Source organism: Vulpes lagopus, chromosome 23, assembly GCF_018345385.1.
Source record: "Vulpes lagopus strain Blue_001 chromosome 23, ASM1834538v1, whole genome shotgun sequence".
Lineage (NCBI taxonomy): Eukaryota > Metazoa > Chordata > Mammalia > Carnivora > Canidae > Vulpes > Vulpes lagopus.
In genome coordinates this window covers 9645159-9667328 of record NC_054846.1, presented here as the reverse complement: position 1 = coordinate 9667328, position 22170 = coordinate 9645159, and the positions used below count along the sequence as shown (strand labels likewise).

At 38.6% G+C, this 22170-nt stretch overlaps 1 protein-coding gene across 3 annotated transcripts in view; it reads left to right on the top strand.

Moving 5' to 3' along the window:
* Positions 1-589: 589 nt before the first annotated feature.
* GRIA2 (glutamate ionotropic receptor AMPA type subunit 2) overlaps positions 590-22170 on the top strand; it is a 152486-nt gene continuing 130905 nt past the window's right edge. For all 3 annotated transcript variants that reach the window (XM_041737789.1, XM_041737788.1, XM_041737790.1), the window contains exons 1-2: positions 590-1059; positions 1574-1714. In XM_041737789.1, coding sequence (XP_041593723.1) covers positions 972-1059; positions 1574-1714 — 229 coding nt within the window. In that variant the 5' untranslated portion in view covers positions 590-971. The remainder of the gene's footprint in view (positions 1060-1573; positions 1715-22170) is intronic.

Sequence of the window (22170 nt, the reverse complement as noted above, 5' to 3'; positions counted from 1 at the left end):
CTAGGCGAGTGAGTTTTCGCAGGCTCTAGGAAATGAAAACCACGACCACAAAAAAAAAAAAAAAAAAAGAAAAAAGAAAAAAGAAAAGAAAAATCCAATGTAACACAGCGGGGCCTGGCGAGAGAGCGCCTCGCCGGCGACAATGAGCGGTTCGGCTTCTGCACAGCAGCCGGAAATCGGCTTTGCAGGCGTGTGGTCCAGGCTGGAGCATCTCCGCGGCGGCGGCGGCGGCACAAAGGTAGCGCGAGCCGGGCCGGGGCCGGGGCCGGGGCTGGAGCCGGGGCCGGGCGCTGTCCTCGGTGCTGAAAGGCAGCGGCGCTCCGGGGAGGCGCCACCGCTCTCGAGAGCCGAGGTCCGGCCCGGGGGCTGCGGCTGCACGGCTCGGAGCGCGGGGCGCGGGGCGCGGGGTGCAGGGGAGGGGGAGGGGAGGGGAGGGGAGGGGAGGGGAGGGGAGGGGGGGGAGGCGGCAGGGGAGGGCTTGGGCGCGCGCGCCGGGGCCTGCCTCGACTCGCGCACGCGCGCCCGGGACTGCCTGGTCCTCTGTGACTTGCGTGTGCGTGTGTGTGTGTGTGTGTGTGTGTGAGACGGAGGGGAGAGGGAGAGGGAGAGGAGCGCGGAGAGGGTGAGTGTGTGTGAGCGCACCGGAGGGGGCTGAATATTCCAAGACACTGGAACCACAGCGGCAGCTCCGCTGAAAACTGCATCCAGCCAGTCCTCCGGACTTCGGGAGCAGGCGCGGGGCGCAGGGCGGCAGCAGCAGCCCCCAGCAGGACCTGGGGAATAGCAATTCTTCTGCCTCCACTTCAGGTTTTCAGCAGCTTGGTGCTAAATTGCTGCCTCAAGATGCAGAGGATCTAATTTGCTGAGGAAAACCGCCAAGGAAGGAAGAGGAGGAAAAGGAAAAGGAAAAGGAAAAAAAGAAAAAGAAAAAAAAGAGGGGGTATTTTGTGGATGCTCTACTTTTCTTGGAAATGCAAAAGATTATGCATATATCTGTCCTCCTTTCTCCTGTTTTATGGGGACTGATTTTTGGTGTCTCTTCTAACAGCATACAGATAGGTAGGTACCCTTTTGTGCTCTGCTTTTGAATTGTGCCTAATTGGGTGGTAATCTTTGTTCACCGTGGACAAATTAATTCATGTCATGTAGACTTATGTCATACCTTGACTGCATTCCAGATTTAAACCGCCTAGAATATACATGTTTTTCTGAGCATGCAGCGAAGGGGGAAACGGTAGAGGGAACGGTGTTCTGGTGTCGGGTCCCCACATTTTATTAATTTTGCCTTGACCCGCTCCTCTTGGTTCGGATCCTCGGGGTGGGGGGGGGTGGGGGTCTGAACGCCAAGCCGGTGGTCACCGGCAGAGGCTGAGGTTTCTGGCCCCCTGCCCGGCCCCGGGCTCGCGCCTCTGCCCTGACCCCTTGGCTACCGTTTGGAGCCGAGCTGGCCGCTGCGCGGGTGGGTCGATGGGCTCGTCCGGCCTGTGCGCGGGGGCGAGCGCCTCGGGGCCGCGGGGCTCCCCGCTCCCTTCCCGGCGCTGACACCCCTATGCCTGGTGCTTGTTCTCCGCAGGGGGGCTGTTTCCCAGGGGCGCCGACCAGGAATACAGTGCATTTCGGGTAGGGATGGTTCAGTTTTCCACTTCGGAGTTCAGGCTGACTCCCCACATCGACAATTTGGAGGTGGCCAACAGCTTCGCAGTCACCAACGCTTGTAAGTAATGAATATTCATGCCTCTCGGATGCTGCCCGCGGAGCGCCCGCGAGGGCCGGGTGGTGCGTGTGTGTGGGTGTGAGCGGCTGCACACGCGCGTGCGTGTGACGGCGCAGGGAGAAAGTGGCTGCAATCTCGGGGACCCCCGCTGGCGTGGTGGGGGGGTGGGGAGGGAGCAAAAGGCGTCGAAGAGTGTGCGCACTAGGGTGGTGGGGTGGGGGCTGGAGCTGGAGCTGGAGCTGGAGCTGGCGGGGCCCCCAGCTCGTCTCCAGGCTTCTGGAGAAGCCCCCCCGCCCGCACCCCGACCGCAGGGAGCACGTTGGGGCCCCGGGGCGCGCGGCGGGGCTGCCGGAGGGACCCACGGTGGACCGCCCGCGCCCCAGCCCGCCCCGGGGTTCGAACCCGCGGGCCCCGGGTCGCCCGCTTGGACGGGACGAGGTGCTGCGGGGGCGCGGAGCGGGGTGCGGGCGGTTACATAAGGCCCCCCGAGGGGCGCGCGCGGGGAGCGGGGCTGACGCAGGCCCGGGGCTCCCGGCGGGCGGGGGAGGCCCGAGCGCCGGGGAGGCCCCCTGGAGACCCGGCAAGTCGCCGACAGGCCATTGTCGTGCCTGCGGTGGCCCCGGGGCGCGCGACGGCGCTGGGCCCGGCTGCAGGCGCGGCCCCGGGACCCGGGCGATGGGGTCCAGAAGGTTCACCGAGGGGCCCGCCCCCGCCCCCGCGCCCTTCCCTGCACCTGCCGTCCCCCTCCCCCCCCGCCGGACCCCGGGACCCGCCAGGCTTCGCTGCCCTAACGTGCCCGGTGCTCAGTCCACAGCGGGGGGCACGGGGTGGGGGCTCCGCTGTCCCGAGCTCGCTGCCCTGCTCCCACCCTGGGCAGCCTGCTGGCCCACATCGGGTGAGGGTAGCTCGGCCACGCTATCGGGAGCATCGGGGCTCCCTTTGAAACTGCCACCCCGGGGACCCCTGGGGGCTCAGCGGTTAGCGCCTGCCTCTGCCCAGGGCGTGACCCCGGGGTCCCGGGATCGAGTCCCGCGTCGGGCTCCCTGCGTGGAGCCTGCCTCTCCCTCTGCCTGGGTCTCTGCCTCTCTCTCTCTCTCTCTCTCTCCCTGTTTCTCTCATGAATAAATGAATAAAATCTTTAAAAAAGAAAAAGAAAAACGACCACCCCTCGGAGGAAGAAATGGAGCAATTCCCGTTTACGGACAGAACAGGGACATGATCAGGGCCATGCGAGGTGCCTACCGTCCGATTGTTTACAAAGAACCCATTTGGGAAGGTTTCAGTGCTGTAGATTTTCTTCAAATGTTGAGATCAAATGAGAAAAGATGCCGAAAGGGGCGGGGGTGCAGGGAGAGATTGAGAGGCAGAGACCCAGAGGGAGACTTAAAGCGGATTTGCAGCTTTAAAACCCAAAATCTCCGTAGAAGAACATGAACAGTATCTTGAAAATTTTCAGTACAGGGACACATACAAAGAAGCCGCGGTAGTTTAATGATTGCAAGTTTTTCTACTTGACTCATTACCCTACAGATTTACGTTACTTGATTTGACATCCTATTTCTATTTTTTTTCCTGAATTATGAATTTAACATACACCTGTGCTAAGTATCTACTGTCTGTTCGCTGTATGCCAGTGTGCAAATGCTTGAAAAGTACTGAGGCCAAGGCCAGACTGTGATTATTCAGAGAATGTAGATTTTTAAAACCGTGTGAGAGTTCATGGACAGGGTACGCTTTTGAAAATGGTCAGTGTTTGAGAAGTTCACTCATTGGTGAAAATAACGGGAGGGCTTGATTGAGAAAATGACAGCGATGTCCACTGCATAAAATGAATATTCCTTTATTCCAGGAGAGTTTGAATGACTGTGTTGGGGCTTTGTTAAGATTGAAGATTGTTTTTGGTTTAGGTTAGGTGACTGGCTTAGGTCCTCAGTGTCAGTATCTTTGAATAGATTTATTTTTATTATAGATTTTATTGAAATAAGATTTGCGGACAGAAAAATATATATATATATTAGGACACTATATAACTCCATGAATTTCCACCCATAGCACATGAAGTTCATCGAAAACATACATGCACAATTTCATTTGATCGCACTTCTGAGAAACGGGGAAAGCCAAATCTTCATTTGGTACAGATTTTTTTTTTTTCCCTCAGAAAATGAAGCTGAGTGCATGTCTCCAGATCCCAAAATTACTCTTCCATGGGTCATTATTCCAAGACTAAAACAAATTGTGGTGAGCAACTGAATGCCTTTTTAAGTTTGGCATGTGCCACTCCCATGGTATAAGTAATCTTACTGATTGCCAAAGAGAACTAATGAGACATTGTTATACAAAAGAGACACATAGGATAGAATTTTCTGGAGTTGACGTTGACTCGGTGACTGAACAAATAACATTTGTGACTCAGTTTCTTCATTCCCTTGGGAATTTTACAATCTAGAGCTTGTAAAATGAATTGGGAGTGTTGTATCCTTCTTCATCTCTTTTTGTTTTGCCAAGGGCAAGAGAAAATTGTGAAATTAGTTTAACTCTTTATGTTCACGTAAGTTACAATCGTGAAGTCAGTAGTCAAGAAATGAATGGAAATCTCTATAATCAAATTTGTCAAGATGAGGCTTGATCATTTTAATCCTGCTCAGGGTTTTTCTCCAGTGCTTGCCTTTTTGGTCCACTATTCTTTACTATAGGAAGTGGAAGCAGCAGCAGCAAATATGTTGAGAGTTAAAACCAAAATGACTTTCTCTAATTTCCTCCAGAAATCTAAGGTATTTTTTTTCTTTAACTCCATTCTTAAAGTATGTATCATCCACCAATTTTCATAAAGTAGCTTGTTGTTTCACCTAGTTAAATGGTAAAAATCCCATAGGGTTAAATGTATGCATCAAGAAAGTGGAGTTTTATGACTTAATAATACAATTTCAAGATAGAAAAGAAATTAGTTCACTAATTTAATTTTGTTCCTGAGATAAAGGAACTTATTTGGAAATGTTTAGGTTGACGTTGATTTAAGGATCCAGCACTGTCCACCAAATGGTTAAGGTTATGCAAATGGAATGAAGTCATTATATTGTTAACTGGGTAAAATGTGCAGGGCACCAAGCTCCCACGTCTTTCCCTTTCACAGTCACAGTGGGATAAGGAAAGTACCTGTTTGTTCCCATTTGTTTCCATGGGTACCTGAGGAAATGAAGACAGATTTCCAATTCTTTCTTTCTCTCTCACTCCCCTCCATCCTCCCCCCCTTTCCTTTCCTCTTTCTTCTTAGCTAGAGGTAGTACAATTTTTTTTCCCTGAAAGCTGTTAAAACATAAGCCTTTAATATGAGAAAATTCAAACCATAAAACCAGAAAAAAAAAAAAAAAAGACTAGCATCTGATGTATTTAGCAGTTCAGACTAGAGATGGGCTTCAAAAAATTCTCCCTCCCTCCTCCCTTCCTTTCCTCTGCCCTTCCTTCCTTCCCCTCCCTCCTTCCTTCCATTCCTCTCTCCCTCCCCCTTCTTCCCTTCCTTTCCTCCTCCTCTCTTCCTCCCTTCCCTTCCTTCCTTCCCCCTCCCTCCTTCCTTCCATTCTTCTTTCCCTCCTCCCTTCTTCCTTTCCTGCCCTCCTCCCTCCCTTCTTTCCCTCCTCCTCCCTTCTTTCTCCTCTCCCTCCTCCCTTCTTCCTTTCCTTCCCTTCTCCTCCCTTCTTCCCTTCCTTCCCCCCTCCCTCCTTCCTTCCATTCCTCTCTATCTTCTCCCTTCTTCCCTTCCTTCCCTCCTCCTCCTTTCCTTCTTTCCCTCCTCTTCACTTCTTTCCCCCCTTCCTACCATTCCTCTCTCCCTCCTCCCCTCTTCCCTTCCTTTCCTTCTCTGCCCTTCCTTCTTTCCTGCCCTTCCTTCCCCCTCCCTCCTTCCTTCCATTCCTCTCTCCCTCTGCCTTCTTCCCTTCCTTTCCTCCTCCTCCCTTCCTTCCCTCCCCCTCCCTCCCTCCTTCCTTCCATTCGTCTCTCCCTCCTCCCTCCCTTCTTTCCCTCCTCCTCCCTCCCTTCTTTCCCTCCTCCTCTCTTCTTTCTCCTTTCCCTCCTCCCTCCCTTCCTTCCTTCCTTCCTTCCTTCCTTCCTTCCTTCCTTCCTTCCCTCCTTCCTTCCTTCCCCCCTCCCTCCTTCCTTCCATTCCTGTCTGCCTCTTCCCTTCCTTTCTTCTTTCAATATTTATTGAGTGCCTTCCGGTTGTCAGAGAATAAATGAATACTTTTCTCATAGGAGTTACTTTGTTTTTAACCTTTTCCTTCTGCGCTCTTCTGAGTAGCTTTCAACGTCTTGTAGACCTTGAGGCCTCCAGTATGCACTGGCCATAACGGCCTTAGGTCTAAGAACCTTAGTATGAGGATGTGAATGTATTCTAATAGTTCTCCTACAAAAGCAATGTATTAGAGTAATTCAATTTTTTTGAAAATAATAAATTTGATTTTGTCATATGTGTACACACTGCATATTGTATATATATAGTTGAAAAAACCCACAAATTTTAGGAAAATACTAAATATCTTTACATTTTCCAAAAATGTAATAAACTGATTCTGTGATCATTACCAAAATTTCTTTAAAATAAAACTGTCTAAAGCAGCTACAAATATGAGTATTGGATCCCATAGGGCTTTAGAATGAAAACTTTTAAAGATTAAAATTCCTCTTCAGAATCTTTTCTATTTTTCTATGAATGACTTTGACAAATCGCTGTCAATTTTAAAATAATCTAATAATTTTATATTTCAATTCTATAAAACTATAAAAATATTTAAAGAAATAGCAGATAAAAATCTACTTTTTCTCTAAGCCAGCAGATGGGGATGTTGGAGAAAGTATTGTTCTTTCATAAAACTGTTGCGCACAGTAAATACCTTTTGAGACATTGTAAACACATTTATTTAGAGAAATTGAAAAAATATATAAAGGGCATTTACTTTGAAAAACTTCACTTAACCTGCTGTTTGAAAAAGAACTCCAAGGCCTTCTAAACAGAGTGCCTTTGAATTTATATAGATTATCTTGAATATCCTTGTAAAATTGATTAATAATAATAATAAATAATTAATTAAGGCATCCAGAGACAACATTGATTATAAATGCTCTTAGAAATGAGAGAATTTTAAAGTTGTGTTTTTTTCGGCTTTTTAACTTTGCTTCTCCAGATATCATTCTTAAGGTGTATTTCTTATCATTGAATTTTAGTTGAGGATTGTTGGAATTGTATATCTTTGTTCACCGAATTACTGCATGTTTGCTAAACCTTTATTGCATTTTGCATGAATGCGACTGCGAATATGTACGTATATGTGTGAGCATGCATATGTTTGTGTGTATAGATTGTAAGTGGTTATAGATGGCCTAGGCTACCATGTCTTGCCATTTTTACTGAGACAATTTCTAAAACTTGGAGTTACCAGCAGATGCAAAAATTTCACAAAACTAGGATCAACTTGGATACTATTAAGCAAAAATAAAAATACGTGGTACCATGGACACGTGTACCAGAACACAGTACCTTACAATCTGGTGGTGTATTGTTACATTGAATTTGGGGTTAAAAAGAAAGAAATAGCTTTTTATATGTAAGGATAACTAATTTGTCACTAAGGTTTTTTTTTGTAGTTAAACTTTCATACTTCACTTATTACAAGAGAATTTGGAGAAAATGATACATTATTCTAAACAGAAATCAGAGAATCGCATCAGACATTCTATTTTATAAAAGAAATTAAGTATTTAAATACAAAAATGCTATATGAAAGATAGAAACTTAATATTAATGAGAATTTATCTCTGTGCTATTCCTTTTTGAGGTCTTGCAGGCTTAACCCGCTGACTCAAGAGATATGGAACAGTTCCGTTTCACATCAAGCCTTTAAAGTGATAAGATCATTGCACTGTGACATTATGACAGTAGAATGCTGATTCATGCCCAGACCTCAGATCCTCTCATAATCTCTTCCAATAACACTACAAACTTTTGAACCTCCTAGATGCCCCCCCCCCGCCCCCAATTCTTAAGGAAAACTTCAATTCTTTCCTAACTATTCCAGCATACATTGCTGTATAATTGAGTCTTCAGAGTATGGTTTCTTCCTTCCTCTTCCTCTCTTCCTTCTCTTTTTCCTCCCCTTTGAAAAAAAGTCAACGGAAATACTTATTTGCAGAACAAATGCTATGACAGGAAATAAAATTTAAATTTAAATAGGGATTTTTTTAAGTGAACAAAGGATACATTACACAGCTGAAATCTTGTATTTGATTTAAACGTTTGATTGGGATAGTAGCAGCTACTGGATAAATTATATTTCCTTTTCTTGTATTTTTTTCCCAAATGGATTTTACTGAAGCTTCCCTAGATATGATTAAAATATTAGCTGTTTTATTATGGCAATTTTCAGCTAAAATTTCTGAGATTTTTCTCCAGTGATTTGAATAACTAATTGCCAAACCTCTTATACGACTAGGTCTCTTCACTACAATAGGGTAATTAGTTGTCGAATTCAAAGTTAAAATCTCAAAATCTTCCCAATTAAAAAAAAAAATCAAACATCACAATGTTTTTCAAAGCTGATTTTACTGATTTGGAAAAAAAAAAGATGAATGTGGTTCTCACAGTGCAGTTGATTACGAATCTGACACTTATTATTTTTCAGTACTATTCAATTTATTTTGTCATTTTCAATAATTTTAATTGATAGAATGAAATCATCTAAAAATTAACCTAGGTAATGAAAATGTGGCCTTCTTCAAGGAGGCAGGACCATACCATTGTTGTCTTTGTATCCTTTACAAACCCTAGCCTAGTTCCTAGTGCACTGAGGGACTTCGTGATTATTTGTCTAATTAGACACATTTAATATTATAGCAGATTTTCTTATTATAGAATTATATCTTTTAAAGTCAGAATTTTGCTTTTCCAATCCATTTTGGTTTCAAAAGAAACAACTTACTTGGCGTCTGCCTCATATCCTATTTAGATAGAGGTATAATATATTTTTCATTTTCATCTACAAGCTGGATATGTTCAAAGTTATCATCTTTATTCCTTATGGTACATTGTTATATGTTAAAATGATTTGCTGAAGATGAGTAGAATATACCCTTTAAAGAGGATTTACAAATGCTGTTCCAGTGATGCCAAAGCCATGGTCGGTGCTAGTGGTTAGAATGCGAGGCTCCATTATAAGGGCCCTGAGAGTGGGTGTGCTCAGCTTCCATTTTAGTTTCAGATTTTCCTGAAAATGTGACTGTACATATTCCTTGAATGGCTTCAAAATTGTCAGTCTTCCCCTTACGCCCACAATATAATATACCACAATTTTCTGTGTTAATTTTTCAGTGCAATTTTTTTTGAAGTACCAAATTACAGGGTTTGGGTTTTTTTTTTTTCTCTCTCTCTCTTTTCTTTCTTTTAAAGGATATCTCAGAATGAGGAGTTTATGGACAGTTTATGGTTGTGGACCATAAACTATGTGTTAGAGCATAGTTGCTCTAACATTTGCACTAATGTGTGTGATATTTTTATACGCGTGCTTTTTTTTTTTTTCTGTAGCAGTTTACCTTAAGGATTTATTTTCTAGTAATTTAGCTTTCCCTGTTTTCATTCTATTGATAATTTGCTTTAGCAGAAATACCTCAACTTGTTATAGACTTTTAGTTTTTGTAAATTAATTAACATATTGAAAAAATAATTTAAAATGTTTCCTAGTGATTTGTAGCTTAAGGTCAAAGCCAGTTTTAAAACTGAGAGCCTTGACATTTGTAAGTGTCTTCAACTGGATAGAACAAATAAATTTGGGAGAATACAGGGTTCATTGTAGGAAGGGAATTTAAAGGAGAGTTTTCTTAGATTGCTTTCATGTTCATATCTTTTCACATTTCTCAAATAAATGACACATGCACCCATCATGGTTTTACTATTTAGATTGTTCTTATAAAGAATTTTACTTCATAGTGTCATGTAGTTTATGTATGGGTTTGTTGATACCTATGTTTTTTCCTTACTATTTCAGTATTTAAAATATGAGCACAAACTGGTTTGAACTGAGTGCCTGAATTTTAGTTTGTTCAAAAGGTTTTGAATAAGTCATCATATTTGTACAGAATTTATTAACCCTTCGTGTACAATTCATTGATAAATACTATGATAATCACTTTTTTAAAAAGATCTTATTTATTTAAGAAAGGGCATGAGCAAGAAGAGGGGCTGAGGGACAAGCAGACTCCCCACTAAGTGGGGAACACCATGCAAGGGCTTCATCCCAGGACCCTGAGATCATGACCTGAGCCAAAGTCAGATGCTTCACCCACTGAGCCACCCAGGCACCCCTGATACTCACTTGTTTTATGGTCCTCTCACACTTTCACTCTGCTTGAATTTCAGTGACCCTCATGAGATACTCCTGCAATGCAAATATTTTTGGTCTTAACTTTACAAATTACCCAATTATATTGAAAGGAATGATAGGAATATGGTTATATAAACTGAACAAAATTATATTAAAATGCAGTGATCTTACCTGTGTTTTACCTGATTTTTCATCCTTTTAAGAGAATTTGGCCTTAGTCGGTTATTTCTAACTTCAGCATAATTTTAATTGAAACTCAAGTTACATAATTTGATGTAAAAAAAGATTTTCTCAGATTGTAGCCTTTGCAGCTGATATTAAGGCTTTACATTACAGTCCAGTCCTATTCTCTTTCAGATTTAGTTTTCATTCTGCAGTTCCCCTAGCTCTGGTGTTCGTTTCATTGCAGTTAAGGATGTCAGCAGTTTAATCATATGTTTTTTATTTCTTATGCACGACTAAAAGGATAGAATGGAATAAATATTTTGAAATAAATATCTTCAGGCCCAAGGGGAAAGTATTTCTTTTCTTTATTATAAATCAAAACTGCCAGATTTCTTAGAGTGTGGGAAGAGGGCCATGGAAAAGCAGGATAAATTCTAAGAGGCAGTGTGATGTGGTGTACTAGGTAGGGCAGTAGGAATTGAGAACTGAACGTTCTTCTTCCGTTAAGCTTCTCTTTGACTTGGAGTACCCCAATTTGCAAGTCTATGGTCAGTCTTCATCTACACTGGCATTGAACTACTACAAAACAGTGAAGTCTAACATTAATATCACTTTTGACAAATAGAAACTGTTGGCTACTTCCAGAGGAAGACAAGAAGGAAAAGAGGCATCTTTCATGCTTCTATGCAAAACACCAGTTTTAGACACTGTATTCTTCTGAGTTTGTAAAAAAAAAATTGTGCTTGGTAATTATGAGGTAAAATACTGACTGAAAAGTTTTGGAAAACATTGTAGATAAAAATATGTAATGTGGAACATCCTACTAGACTTTGAATTTAGGAGGGGCGTGCGCTGAATCATAACAAACTTTACCTCCTATTTGGGTTCCTGAGACATTTGTAGCAACTGAGCAACTGCATGATAAATGCTAATAGGGCTCATCAGTGGAACACAGAAAAATTTATCTTTTAGTGTGTTATCCTGGGATTTCTTCAACACCTAAATAATATTTTAACAATCCTAGTTATATTTAAAAATCTATTAGCATCTTGGAAGAACATTCAACAAAATTAATGATAGTTCACAAACAATGTATAATTTTTGTCATTAAAGTAAATCATTAAAAAAAAATTTAAAGGACATTTTGGCACTGAAATACAGAGCACAATGAGTAGTTTCAATCCAAAGAATAAGGTTATAAGGATGATCAGTTTGGTCAATATATTTGAAAATATTGTCATATATATTTTAGTGATACTAATTTGGAACATTTTTAACTTATTCCTTAAGGGCTTCATGTAAGCTATTTATTGTGGATTACGAATGTTAGAGAGACTGTTTTCCATGATCCAGCTACCACAGAAATTGCTCCTACAACTCTAGAGTTGTAGAGCAACCACAGGAGGAAGGGCTTCCTTTAAAAAAAAAAAAAAAAAAGAAAGCCTTTATCTCAAGCCTTTGACAAAGAAGATTCTGGAAATGATGATCTCCAGGGGTGATAGGAAAGGCATGTGCCTTGCTAGTTTTTCTGGAAGGATACATTTCAGCTTACGTCATGGTTTTTTTCTTTATTCATGTGTTGTGAGGAATTGAAAAATTCCAATCTTGTTTTTAGTTTCCATCTGAAATAGAGATATTGAGCTTTAAAATTCCCAAGCACACACACAAAAAAAAAATTCCCAAGCACTTTCACAATTTATAGCTTTATTTGTTTTACCAGCTTTTTTGTTTCTACAAAATTTTGGTGTTATTACTGATTTACATATGGAGAGGAAATTTTAGGAAGCCAGGCAACAATTCACAGGAAATGTCAAGACACTATGTAGCTTTAGTTCTTTGATGGGAAGAACTAGAAATCCTCATCTTTATACTCAGAACACAGACAAGTCAAGGATTGTCATCTTAATCATTAACGCATGCAGTTTGCAGCTTGATGTCATGGATGATAGAATAGCATTGACTGGAGTCTGAACCTGGAACCAAATTCTAGTCCTATTGTTCGACGAGTGGCATTAGACAAATGTAATCTAGGTGAGTCTCAGTTTCTACCTTTGTAAAAGGGAATCATGCAATACAAGGTTGTTTGGAAGGTACACAGTAGGCATATACACTGTGCACTGTGTTTGGCGCATCTGGTGGCGTGAAGATGAGGCAACTCTTACCGTTACTTTCTGTGTTAGGATCTTTAGGCAGTTTTGACGTGTATTGATATAAGAGGTGGGTGATCAAGAAAATTGCATTTCTGGGTTCTTGTTGGAGCCTGTTCCTACTGTGTGTATACCAGGGCAGGGCATATGTTGTTTGGTGGCAAAGACGAAACTAGTAAAATAAACCACATAAGCCACTTAAAGTTATGCTTCGTGCACTAAATTATGAAAATAATTTTTAAAGACTGAAGGTGCTGAAACCCGGGTGGTACTACATCTTTCCCTTTGTAGCTTTTCACTTACATTTAGGATATCAGCAACTTGGAACTCTTTTATCCCTGGTAGATCTTTCTAGCACATAATTAAGATATTGTTTGATATCTTTTTTGAACTGTGCACACTATAGATTCCTAATGTTTTATTTCACTTAATTAATTACACTATATTTATTTAAATTAAAAGCGGTCAAGAGAACAGAGGCTTTGAAGTCAGGCAAATTGGTTTGAATATGATCAATAGCTTTATGATACGAAGCATGTTTTGCTCTTTGTAGAATGAAGCTGTTTCCTTCTCACGCCTGATATTATTGGGGGGGCTTAAATGAGAAAATGAATGGCCTTAATTAGTTTGTCGTAAATAATCCAAATATCCCTTCCTCTGTGTATCCTAACGCTTTACTGGAAACCAAACAGCAGGCTCACAGCAATGAAGGAGAATAAAATTCTTGCCTTCAGAGAGCTTATGTATTTGATTGCTTTGTATTTAGGTCTCACTTTCATCTTTTCAAAAACATTTGCAGCTCTGTTTGGTCTCTACTGTAGAAGCTATGTAAAGTTTATAGGACAAATGGATTTATTATATTGATTTCCAGATAAGAAATCAAATTAAGTGAATTGTTCTAAGCTACTGCTGGTTTGTGGAGGAGCTCCTGCCTGCAAAACAAGCCTGCTGCTTCCTAGGCCAGAGCCTTTCCCCATCCTAGGTGGCAGTGAAGCTAGTGTCTTAAAATGAGCAGATATGGGTTTGAAATTATGGCTCCAACATTTACCAGTTATGTGACTCTCTATATATCAGCTAAACTTTCGAATCATGTTTCTTCTTCTGTAAAATGAGAGTCATTATGATACCTGCCTCATAATATAACTGTCAAATTTAAATGACAATAGTTGCCCAATATACTACAGCGATTAATTGCTAATTTTAGTGGTTTCAATCCCCCTTTGTGTATGTTAGTTACATATACTTGGCTTCATCCTTTTGTTTTTTAAGATTTATTTACTTATTTGAGAGAGAGAGACAGGGAGGACAGAAAGAGAGAGAGATGGGAGGAGCAGAGGGAGAGGGACAAACTGACTCCCTGCTAAGCACACATCAGACACAGCCTTGCCACTGATTCCAGAACACTGATATCATGGCGTGAGCCAAAATCAAGAGTCAGACATTTAACTGACTGAGCCACCCACGTGCCCCTTGGCTCCATTCTTATAGATGCATGGAAGAGAAAGTAGCTAAGGAGATCTAATTTAGCCCTCTATGTAGTTTTCAAATTAATAAGCTTCTTTAATATGGCCATTCCAACTAATATTAGAGATTAGGGTTTTATTCTATAGTCATTGTTAGGAAACTGATGAATATGCACACCTTATAATAATTTTAGTGTGTTCTTGATCCACAAACCTTCCTTCTCCCCCAAATTCAACAGATAGAACTGAAAATCATGAATAAGGTAACAAAATGGTAGATTCTGGTTAGCTTTAATTGTGAATATCTAATTTTATTCAGTTACTACTTTTATCATCAATATATTTGAGCAAGTAAAAATGATGGTAGATGTTTCCCATGAATACAGTGACCTTAAACACAGGACAGGTTCTTTGTGACTTCTTCCCTGTGGATCAATTATCTGCAATTTGCTGCTGGTTGGTTGGCCCATTGTCAGCTTCCCTACAAGTTCCTTCCTCAGCGGGAATAAGGGAGGCTCTCTTTTCCTGCTCCTGTTGTGTTGGAAAGGTCTCAAAGGTTTTGAAAAACTCTCAAATAACTATTTGTCTAGAAACCACTTCTTTTGGAGAATAGAGAGACACTTTTTGAGGGCATGTAACCACTGACAATAAGTAAAAATAAGGAAAGCCCATGAATGAGCTAAAATGTTTCTTTGTTCATAAACTATTCATTACCTCATTTTAGGTTAACTTTCATTAATCTGATGCTGCCTCTTATTGCAGTAATCAGCATGTGAAATCTTTAGGGTATTAAGAACTTGGGTCAAAGGTATTCTTTTAAAACAAATCCATATGTTAACAAGATAAAGTTATATTAGTGACTTTTGATTTGGACTGAGGTAGAAGGCATCAGATAAAAGTCAAATTCTTATCTTCAAAATACTTATGTCAACCTTGTTAGTATGGATTAAAACTTTTAACAGGATTTTCTTCTTTACCTCTTTTCTCAAACTTTTAGCAGATTTCTGTTTTATGCCAATCCTTTGATGATGTCTGAGGTGACAAAGAAAGATAAGGTTTCTGTGTTGGAAATTATTCATAGGTCCAACATCTTTTTTATAACAAAGGTAGTAGTTAATCTAGGTCGGCTAGGTGGATCTTCTTATTATGTTTGTGTGTAATCATGGCTTCTAGATTATTTATAAATATTCTTAAGTACCTTGGAACTACATTTGAATCAAAGTATCTTAAAAGTAGCAATGGTAATTCCAAAAATCGTGAAAAAAACCATAAAATGGTCTTGATGGAAGCTGACAAATAATGATCTTATATGCTGATTTAGAATATATTGTTGAAAAATGGGTGGCCAAATGAGGAAGTAGTGATACTAACTATAATATGAATTGAAGATTTGTCAAAAAGCATTGTAATTTTTGAATCAGATTTGATAATTTATATTTTGTTTTGCATGATTTTCTTTTTTTCCTTTTCTGCCAAAATGTTTTAAGTTATTTGAACTGGTGTACACTATGGAAATTGCTGGGTGGTCTTTATATAAATTAATTAGATATGGGCTATATTATATAATTGCCATAAATACTATTTTAACTTGTTACTGAATAATTAAGTTACAATTTTAAAATAGTAAGTTTTATGAAATAGTTAAAAATGTTGCTATGTATGGTTACTTTGAATAATTTGAACTAACATACTACTAGTTCTCTTGTGAGATTTTGTATAATCTAAACTTTGATTATTATAGCAGTTTGAGTATTTCAGGTAGAAGATTCTAATTATCTAAAAAAATGATGTAAGGGCACCTGGGTGGCTTAGTTGGTTTAGTGCCTGACTCTTGATTTCAGCTCAGTTCTCGATCTCAGGGCTGTTGAGCTTTGCCTGGCTTTGTGCTCAGTAGAGTGTCTGCTTGGGATTCTCTTCCCCCACTGCCTTGCTGCCCCTGCTCCCCATGCTTGTGCTCCCTCTCTCTCAAATAAATAAATCTGAAAAAAAGATGTAGTTTTAATGTATAGAAAAAATATAAAAGAATTAAAATATTTGTGAATAATAAAATTTTGGTATTTTGAACGATTTAAAGCTTAAAACATGGAAAAAATTAGAATTTAGATTCTCAAGGTCCTAACATTTTAAAGTTTAAAAATTCTTGTGAAGTAACTTTTACACATGGAAATTTTTTACAAAAGGGAATATAATAAATATTGAATCTTTTTCTCTGCCTCAATTCTTCTTTCAGATTTCTGGAAATTCTAGTATAAATATGCACTATACTGTTTGTATTTTGATTGCTTCCGACTTGGCAAAAATTGGAATGCTGCTTTTATCTGTAGGGTTTCCTCTTTTTTTTTTTTTTTTTTTTTTTTTTTTTTTGGAGTCCTTGTATAGTATTCTCTCGTTATTTAGCTCTGTCTTTTGTTGGTGATTTTTTTCTACCTTTTGCTATCTATTTTAATATCGTGTGCAAATGAGTTTGCAGAATAGATTCCAGTGAGTGGAATAACTGAATCAAGACGTGTTTGCATTTAGAATTGTGCTAAATGTCCAAAAAAGATTGATCAATTTACAATCCTATCTAGAGTGTGCGAGTGTGACTGTTTTCGCCTGATCTTACTAGTAGTGTACAGTATCAAATTTTTAAAGCTTTGTCACTGATATTCAACTGCTTAAGTTTATAAGGATAGCTTTTTACTAATTCTAAAAGTTTCTAAACATTATTATTTGCATTTCTGTGTGTGTGTCTGTGTGTGTGCGTGCACTCATGCACTTGTTTGTAACTTTACCCAGTTTTCTGTTGGGCTCTGGATCTGTATTACTTATGGATATACGTGTTAAAGTAACATACTTTATTGTGTCATGTGACTATTTTTTTTCTTTTAACCTGTTTATGATTTTTCAGAGTCAAAATTTTAGTTAATGATTTTTAAGAATACACATATTCTTATATTTTAGTCAAATTTAGAAATTGTTTATTTTATTGCTTCAGGATTTTTGTGCCTTGCTCAGCAAGACTTTTCCCACTTAAAGTTATTTAAAGAAAAACAACTGCTCATTTTTAAAATTAGTATCCATCTTATTTTGGTTTCATGATTCAGAATAAATCTTTGATTCATCTGGATTTATTTGATATAAATACTAAAGTAAGGATCTAGCTTTACTTTTTCCTTCATAAGGTAAGCCAACTGTCACTACATATAATGCTAAAAAATACATTTTTTCCTTATTGACTTGAAATGCCATCAGATACTCTTCTTGAGTAAACAATTCTTTAGGCAGTTGGAAACAGACAGGGAATTTACCCAGAAAATGAAATAAACAAGATTGAAACTCTATTACAGACAAAGGAATGTAAAGTAATGCAAGATAGTTGTTTCCTGAGTGGTGCTATTCTTGTAAAGTGTGCTTTTGTGTCACTGGGTCTCAGATCAATAAAAGAGGATGTCAGATTTTGAACATTAACTGAGCCCAGAGAGATAAATAAAGGATTTTGTTATGTTTTTTGGCTTGTGTCACAACACTAATATTACTTAAATGGACTGCTAGTTTTGCATATGTCTCTACCTATATCAAGGTTTAAGTAATGGGTTATGGCTATGAGTTGGCTTTTGAGGATCACTTTGAAGTTAATTCAGTGTAACAATCCGTATGTGTTCACAAATAGAATATTAAAACTAAAGACCACAATCCATATGCAATGAAGAAAGGTAAAAGAACTCAGATATGCATGGTTTTATTAACTAATATATAGCTTCAGCCTCAATTTGTTGTAAGAGCTTATTATATGGTCTCTCTAAAGCCAAATATCAAGCTATTTATGGCATAAATCTTATTTAAGCTAAATAAATGCTAAATAAATGCTAAATAAAACACTAATCTGTCACTTGCATCAAAAAATACTTTCAGTTTATCTTATCGTATATGATATGCACTGTGTATTTTTGGCCAAACATCAGGGAAACTTATAAATCTTTAGTCACTGCATTCTGTGGAAGTTTGAACTTAATGTGGCCTAACATACATTTTCTAATACATGTTCTTCCCATGATCATTAAAATGGGAAGATTTTGACTTTCAAGATAATGATTTTATAAAATATATTTCTTTAAATTTCTGAAAGACTCTAGTCATCTGTTTATGTTTTAATATATCTTTAGATGAATAGAAAAAAATTTACCTGGGTGAAAATAAAAAAAAAAAATTACATCAGTAGAACTGCAGTGTTAATATTTACGGTAACACTCTTTTAAAAAAACAAAAAATATTTTAAAAAATATTTTATTTAAATTTAATTTGCCAACAAATCATATAACACCAGTGCTCATCCCATCAATTGCCCTCTGTGGTGCCCGTCTTCCAGTCACCACATTACCCCCCACCCTTCTCCCCTTCCACAACCTTTTGTTTCCCAGAGTTAGGAATCTCTCATGGTTTGTCTTCCTCTCTAATTTTTCCCCACTTGGTTTCCTTCCTTTCCCTTATGGTTCCTTTTCCTATTTCTTATATTCCACATTTGAGTGAAACCATATGATAATTGTCTTTCTCTGATTGACTCAATTTCACCCAGGTCCATCCACGTCAAAGTAAATGGTAAATAATTATCCTTTCTGATAGCTGAGTAATATTCCATTGTATATATAGACCTCATCTTCTTTATCCATTCATCTGTCGAAGGACATCTTGGCTCCTTCCACAATTGACTATTGTGGACATTGCTGTGATGAACATTGGGGTGCAGGTGTCCTGTCATTTCACTACATCTGTATCTTTGAGGTAAATACCCAGTAGTGCAATTGCTGGATTATAGGATTAAAAAAATTATTTGAAACAGAAAGAGTAAGAGAGAGAGAGCTCAGAAACAGGGAGAGGGGAAAGAGAGAGGAAGAAGGAGACTCCCTGCTGAGTAGGGAGCCCAATTTGGGCTTGATTCCAGGATCCTAGGATCACAACCTGAGCCAAAGGCAGGCACTCAACTGACTGAGCCACCCAGGCGCCCCTATGGTAACACTTGTTAAAAATTAAAATGTTTTGTAAAGATTGGCTTAATCTCATTTCTTCCCTTACTCATAAAGGCAGAGGAAGGTGAGGAAGAAAAATCCATTTGATGACACTTTACTGAAAATGGGTGATGTACCACTAAAAGGAATACATACTGCAGTTCTGATGTCATACTGGAGCAGAATGAAGGTAGATTAAGGAGGCATATTTTTCAAGAAGACTCCATGGAACACAGTTCCTATTCTTTTTCAAAGGATTACTTTTGCTTTTCTTTTGCCACACTTTCACTTGTGTCCAGATGGCTATTAATATATGTCATAGTAATTTTCTGTTTTGACTTAAAGCCTCACAGTTTGTATTATTTTCCATTTACTTTTAGGGTTTTTTTTTTTTTTTGCAAACCTTTATTTCAAAGCACTCAATCATATTTGTCTCCGTTTCTATTCATTTTTATATAGTTCTAAGTTTTTTCAAGACTCTTGTATGTCATAATTTTCCTGAGGTGAATCTAATTATTGAGGACATGTTTACTTAAATATTTCTCTAAATTAAAAAAAGAAAACAAATGAATAAACGAGAAACAGAATCAGACGGACCTGTAAGTACAGAAAACAAACTGGTGGTTGCCAGAGGAGAAGTGGGTAGGGGATGGGCAAAATGGGTGAAGGGGAGTGGGAGATACAGGCCTCCCATTAATGGAATCAATAAGTCACAGGAATAAAAAGCACAGCACAGAGAATGCAGTCAGTGGTATTGTAATAGCATTGTGTGGTGGGTGAGAGATGGGAGCTACACTTGAGAGCATAGCATAATATATAGAGAAGTTGAAGGACTATGTTGAACACTTGAAACTAATGTAACATTGCATGTCAACTATATTTATAGAAAAATTCCTCTGAAATTAATATAAAAATTTCTGAAGCTTTGATTAGAATACTTTTCCTAATTATAGAAGTTACATATTAAGAAATCTAAAAGAAAATAAATATCATCACTAATTTAACCAAGAAACAATCACTTAATAGTTATGTGTGTTCTTTTCCAGTGCTTTTGTACATGAAACATTCTTGGATGGCACTAAAGACATTTGTATACTTAATTTTCTTAGCTTCATTGTATTCATCCCCATAATTTAGGTCATTTTCTAATTTTACAGATTTTATTTGAATCCTTCTTTTATCCATTATAAAATATTGCTGCAACTGAAAACCCTTCTGCATATGCATTTTTTCTCATTTCTGATGACTGAAGTGTAATTAAAGGATCAGAGGTCTTGAAGCATTCAATTAAGTATTTCTGATATACTCTAAGGAAGTTCATACCAATTTATAATCCTATCAACAATCTATGAAAGGTCTAATTTCACAGACCCTCAATATCATTTTTATCATTTAAAAAAATCCTTAGGTAGTAGATAGCTAGAAAAATCCTCTTTGTCAATAAAAGTTTTTCATGCTTATTACACATTTATGTTTCTTTTTTCACAAATAGTTTATTAAGATCTCTTGCTCAGTCTTCATCACCATCTTGGTATTTTTTTCCCATTGACTTGCATGAATTATTTATACAAGATAAGAGTGGCTGGAGAAGATTGGGCTAGGGAGTTGAAAATGCAATAATTAAATACTTTGGCCCAGACAAGGTCCATGTTACTTCAGCTTCCATGTTGTAGGTCACAACTATTCACAGGGCCATGCACATCTTAAGGGAGTGCAGACTGATCATCCTTGTGTCTCAAAATCTGAAAACTGTATATTGGTGAATATGACTAAAGTCTACTACAGAAACTTTGCCCTGGTTTATTATCTTCCCTTTCAATTTTAAACACGGTTAATTTTTTGTAAAGTATTGTTCCAGAGATGGTTTTCAAATCCGCCCCCCCCCCACCCCAGTATATTGCATATGTTTTAAGCTTATAAAAACATAAAAGGACAGAATGGAAAGCAATGCTTGTGCCCTTCCTTACCAATCTCTGATCTCACTCCCTAGGCATGTGCGCGTTCAGCATTTTGTCATTCTTCTAGTGGTTAACTCTACTAGTAGTATAATTATATTGTTAATTTTGTATTTTTTTTTCATTCTAATTTATAATAGTATCTTTGAATCACAGTTGTTCTTTCAACAGTTATAGGTGCTGTGCTTCCATTGCCTACCTTGTGAGTTGATAATGTTTTTGATTCAAGAGAGAAAATAAACACTCTACTCTGTATTTATAATTAGTTGGCTCTATATGCATATGCTTTATATGTAGGTTTATCCTAAAAGCTAAAAATCAATAAGCATTATTTCATAATTATAAGTAGCTGTGTGACCATTCTTTATTGCAGAGCCAAGTACCATGCCTTGTTTGTGCTTTCGCTTTTACGGCTTTTTTTTCTTTTCTGAGTATTTGAAATTCCCAAATTTTCTTTTGCATTACATGGTTTTAATATATTTGTAGGCTCTTGCTGTCAGATACTTAGATCATAGATCTACTCTTTCCAAAGACTTCTGTCCGTCCTCCTTCTGTTGGTTGCTCCTGATCCTCCTGTACAATGGACATCTTGAGATAGCACAGTCCTTTTGTGGTTGATCATGTATCTTTCTGTTTCTTGGCTTATTCCTTCATAGGCTTTAAATCTATTTTTATTTATCACTTATACTTTCCTTTAAGATAATTTTATGAACATAATAATAGATAATAAAATAATAAAACTTTATCATACATATGGGTTTGGTGGGTGTTGATTTCTACGATGAAAATTGTTATTTCCTTAGAACTTGGAAAGAATTACACACTTCTATCATCAGATGTTGTTGAAAAGTCTAATTCTTAGAGTTTTGTGCATTTATTATTTCCTTTTGAAGCTTTCAAGTTCTTTATCTTTGATCTCCTAAAAATTCACAGTGATACACCTGTATGGAACTTTTTTTTTTTCCATCCTACTCAGCACTCTTTGAAAACAGATTCTTCCTTAAGATTTGGGAACTATTATTCTTAGTTATTATTACTTAGTTATTATTACTCAGAGTATTTTCCCTCTTCCATTTAATTATTTCTTTCTAGACAGCTATTTAGGTTGATTTTGGTTCCTTCTCATTTAGAATTTAATATAGCATATCATAAACATTTAAAGTAGGATATCCATCAGATTTCTTTCTCTTTTTTAAAAAAAGATTTTATTTATTTATTCATGAGAGACACACAGAGAGAGCAAGGCAGAGACACAGGCAGAGGGAGAAGCAGGCTCCCTTCAAGGAGCCCGAGGTGGGACTCCATCCTGGATCCCGGGATCACACCTTGAGACAAAGGCAGATGCTCAACCACTGAGCCACCCAGGCATCCC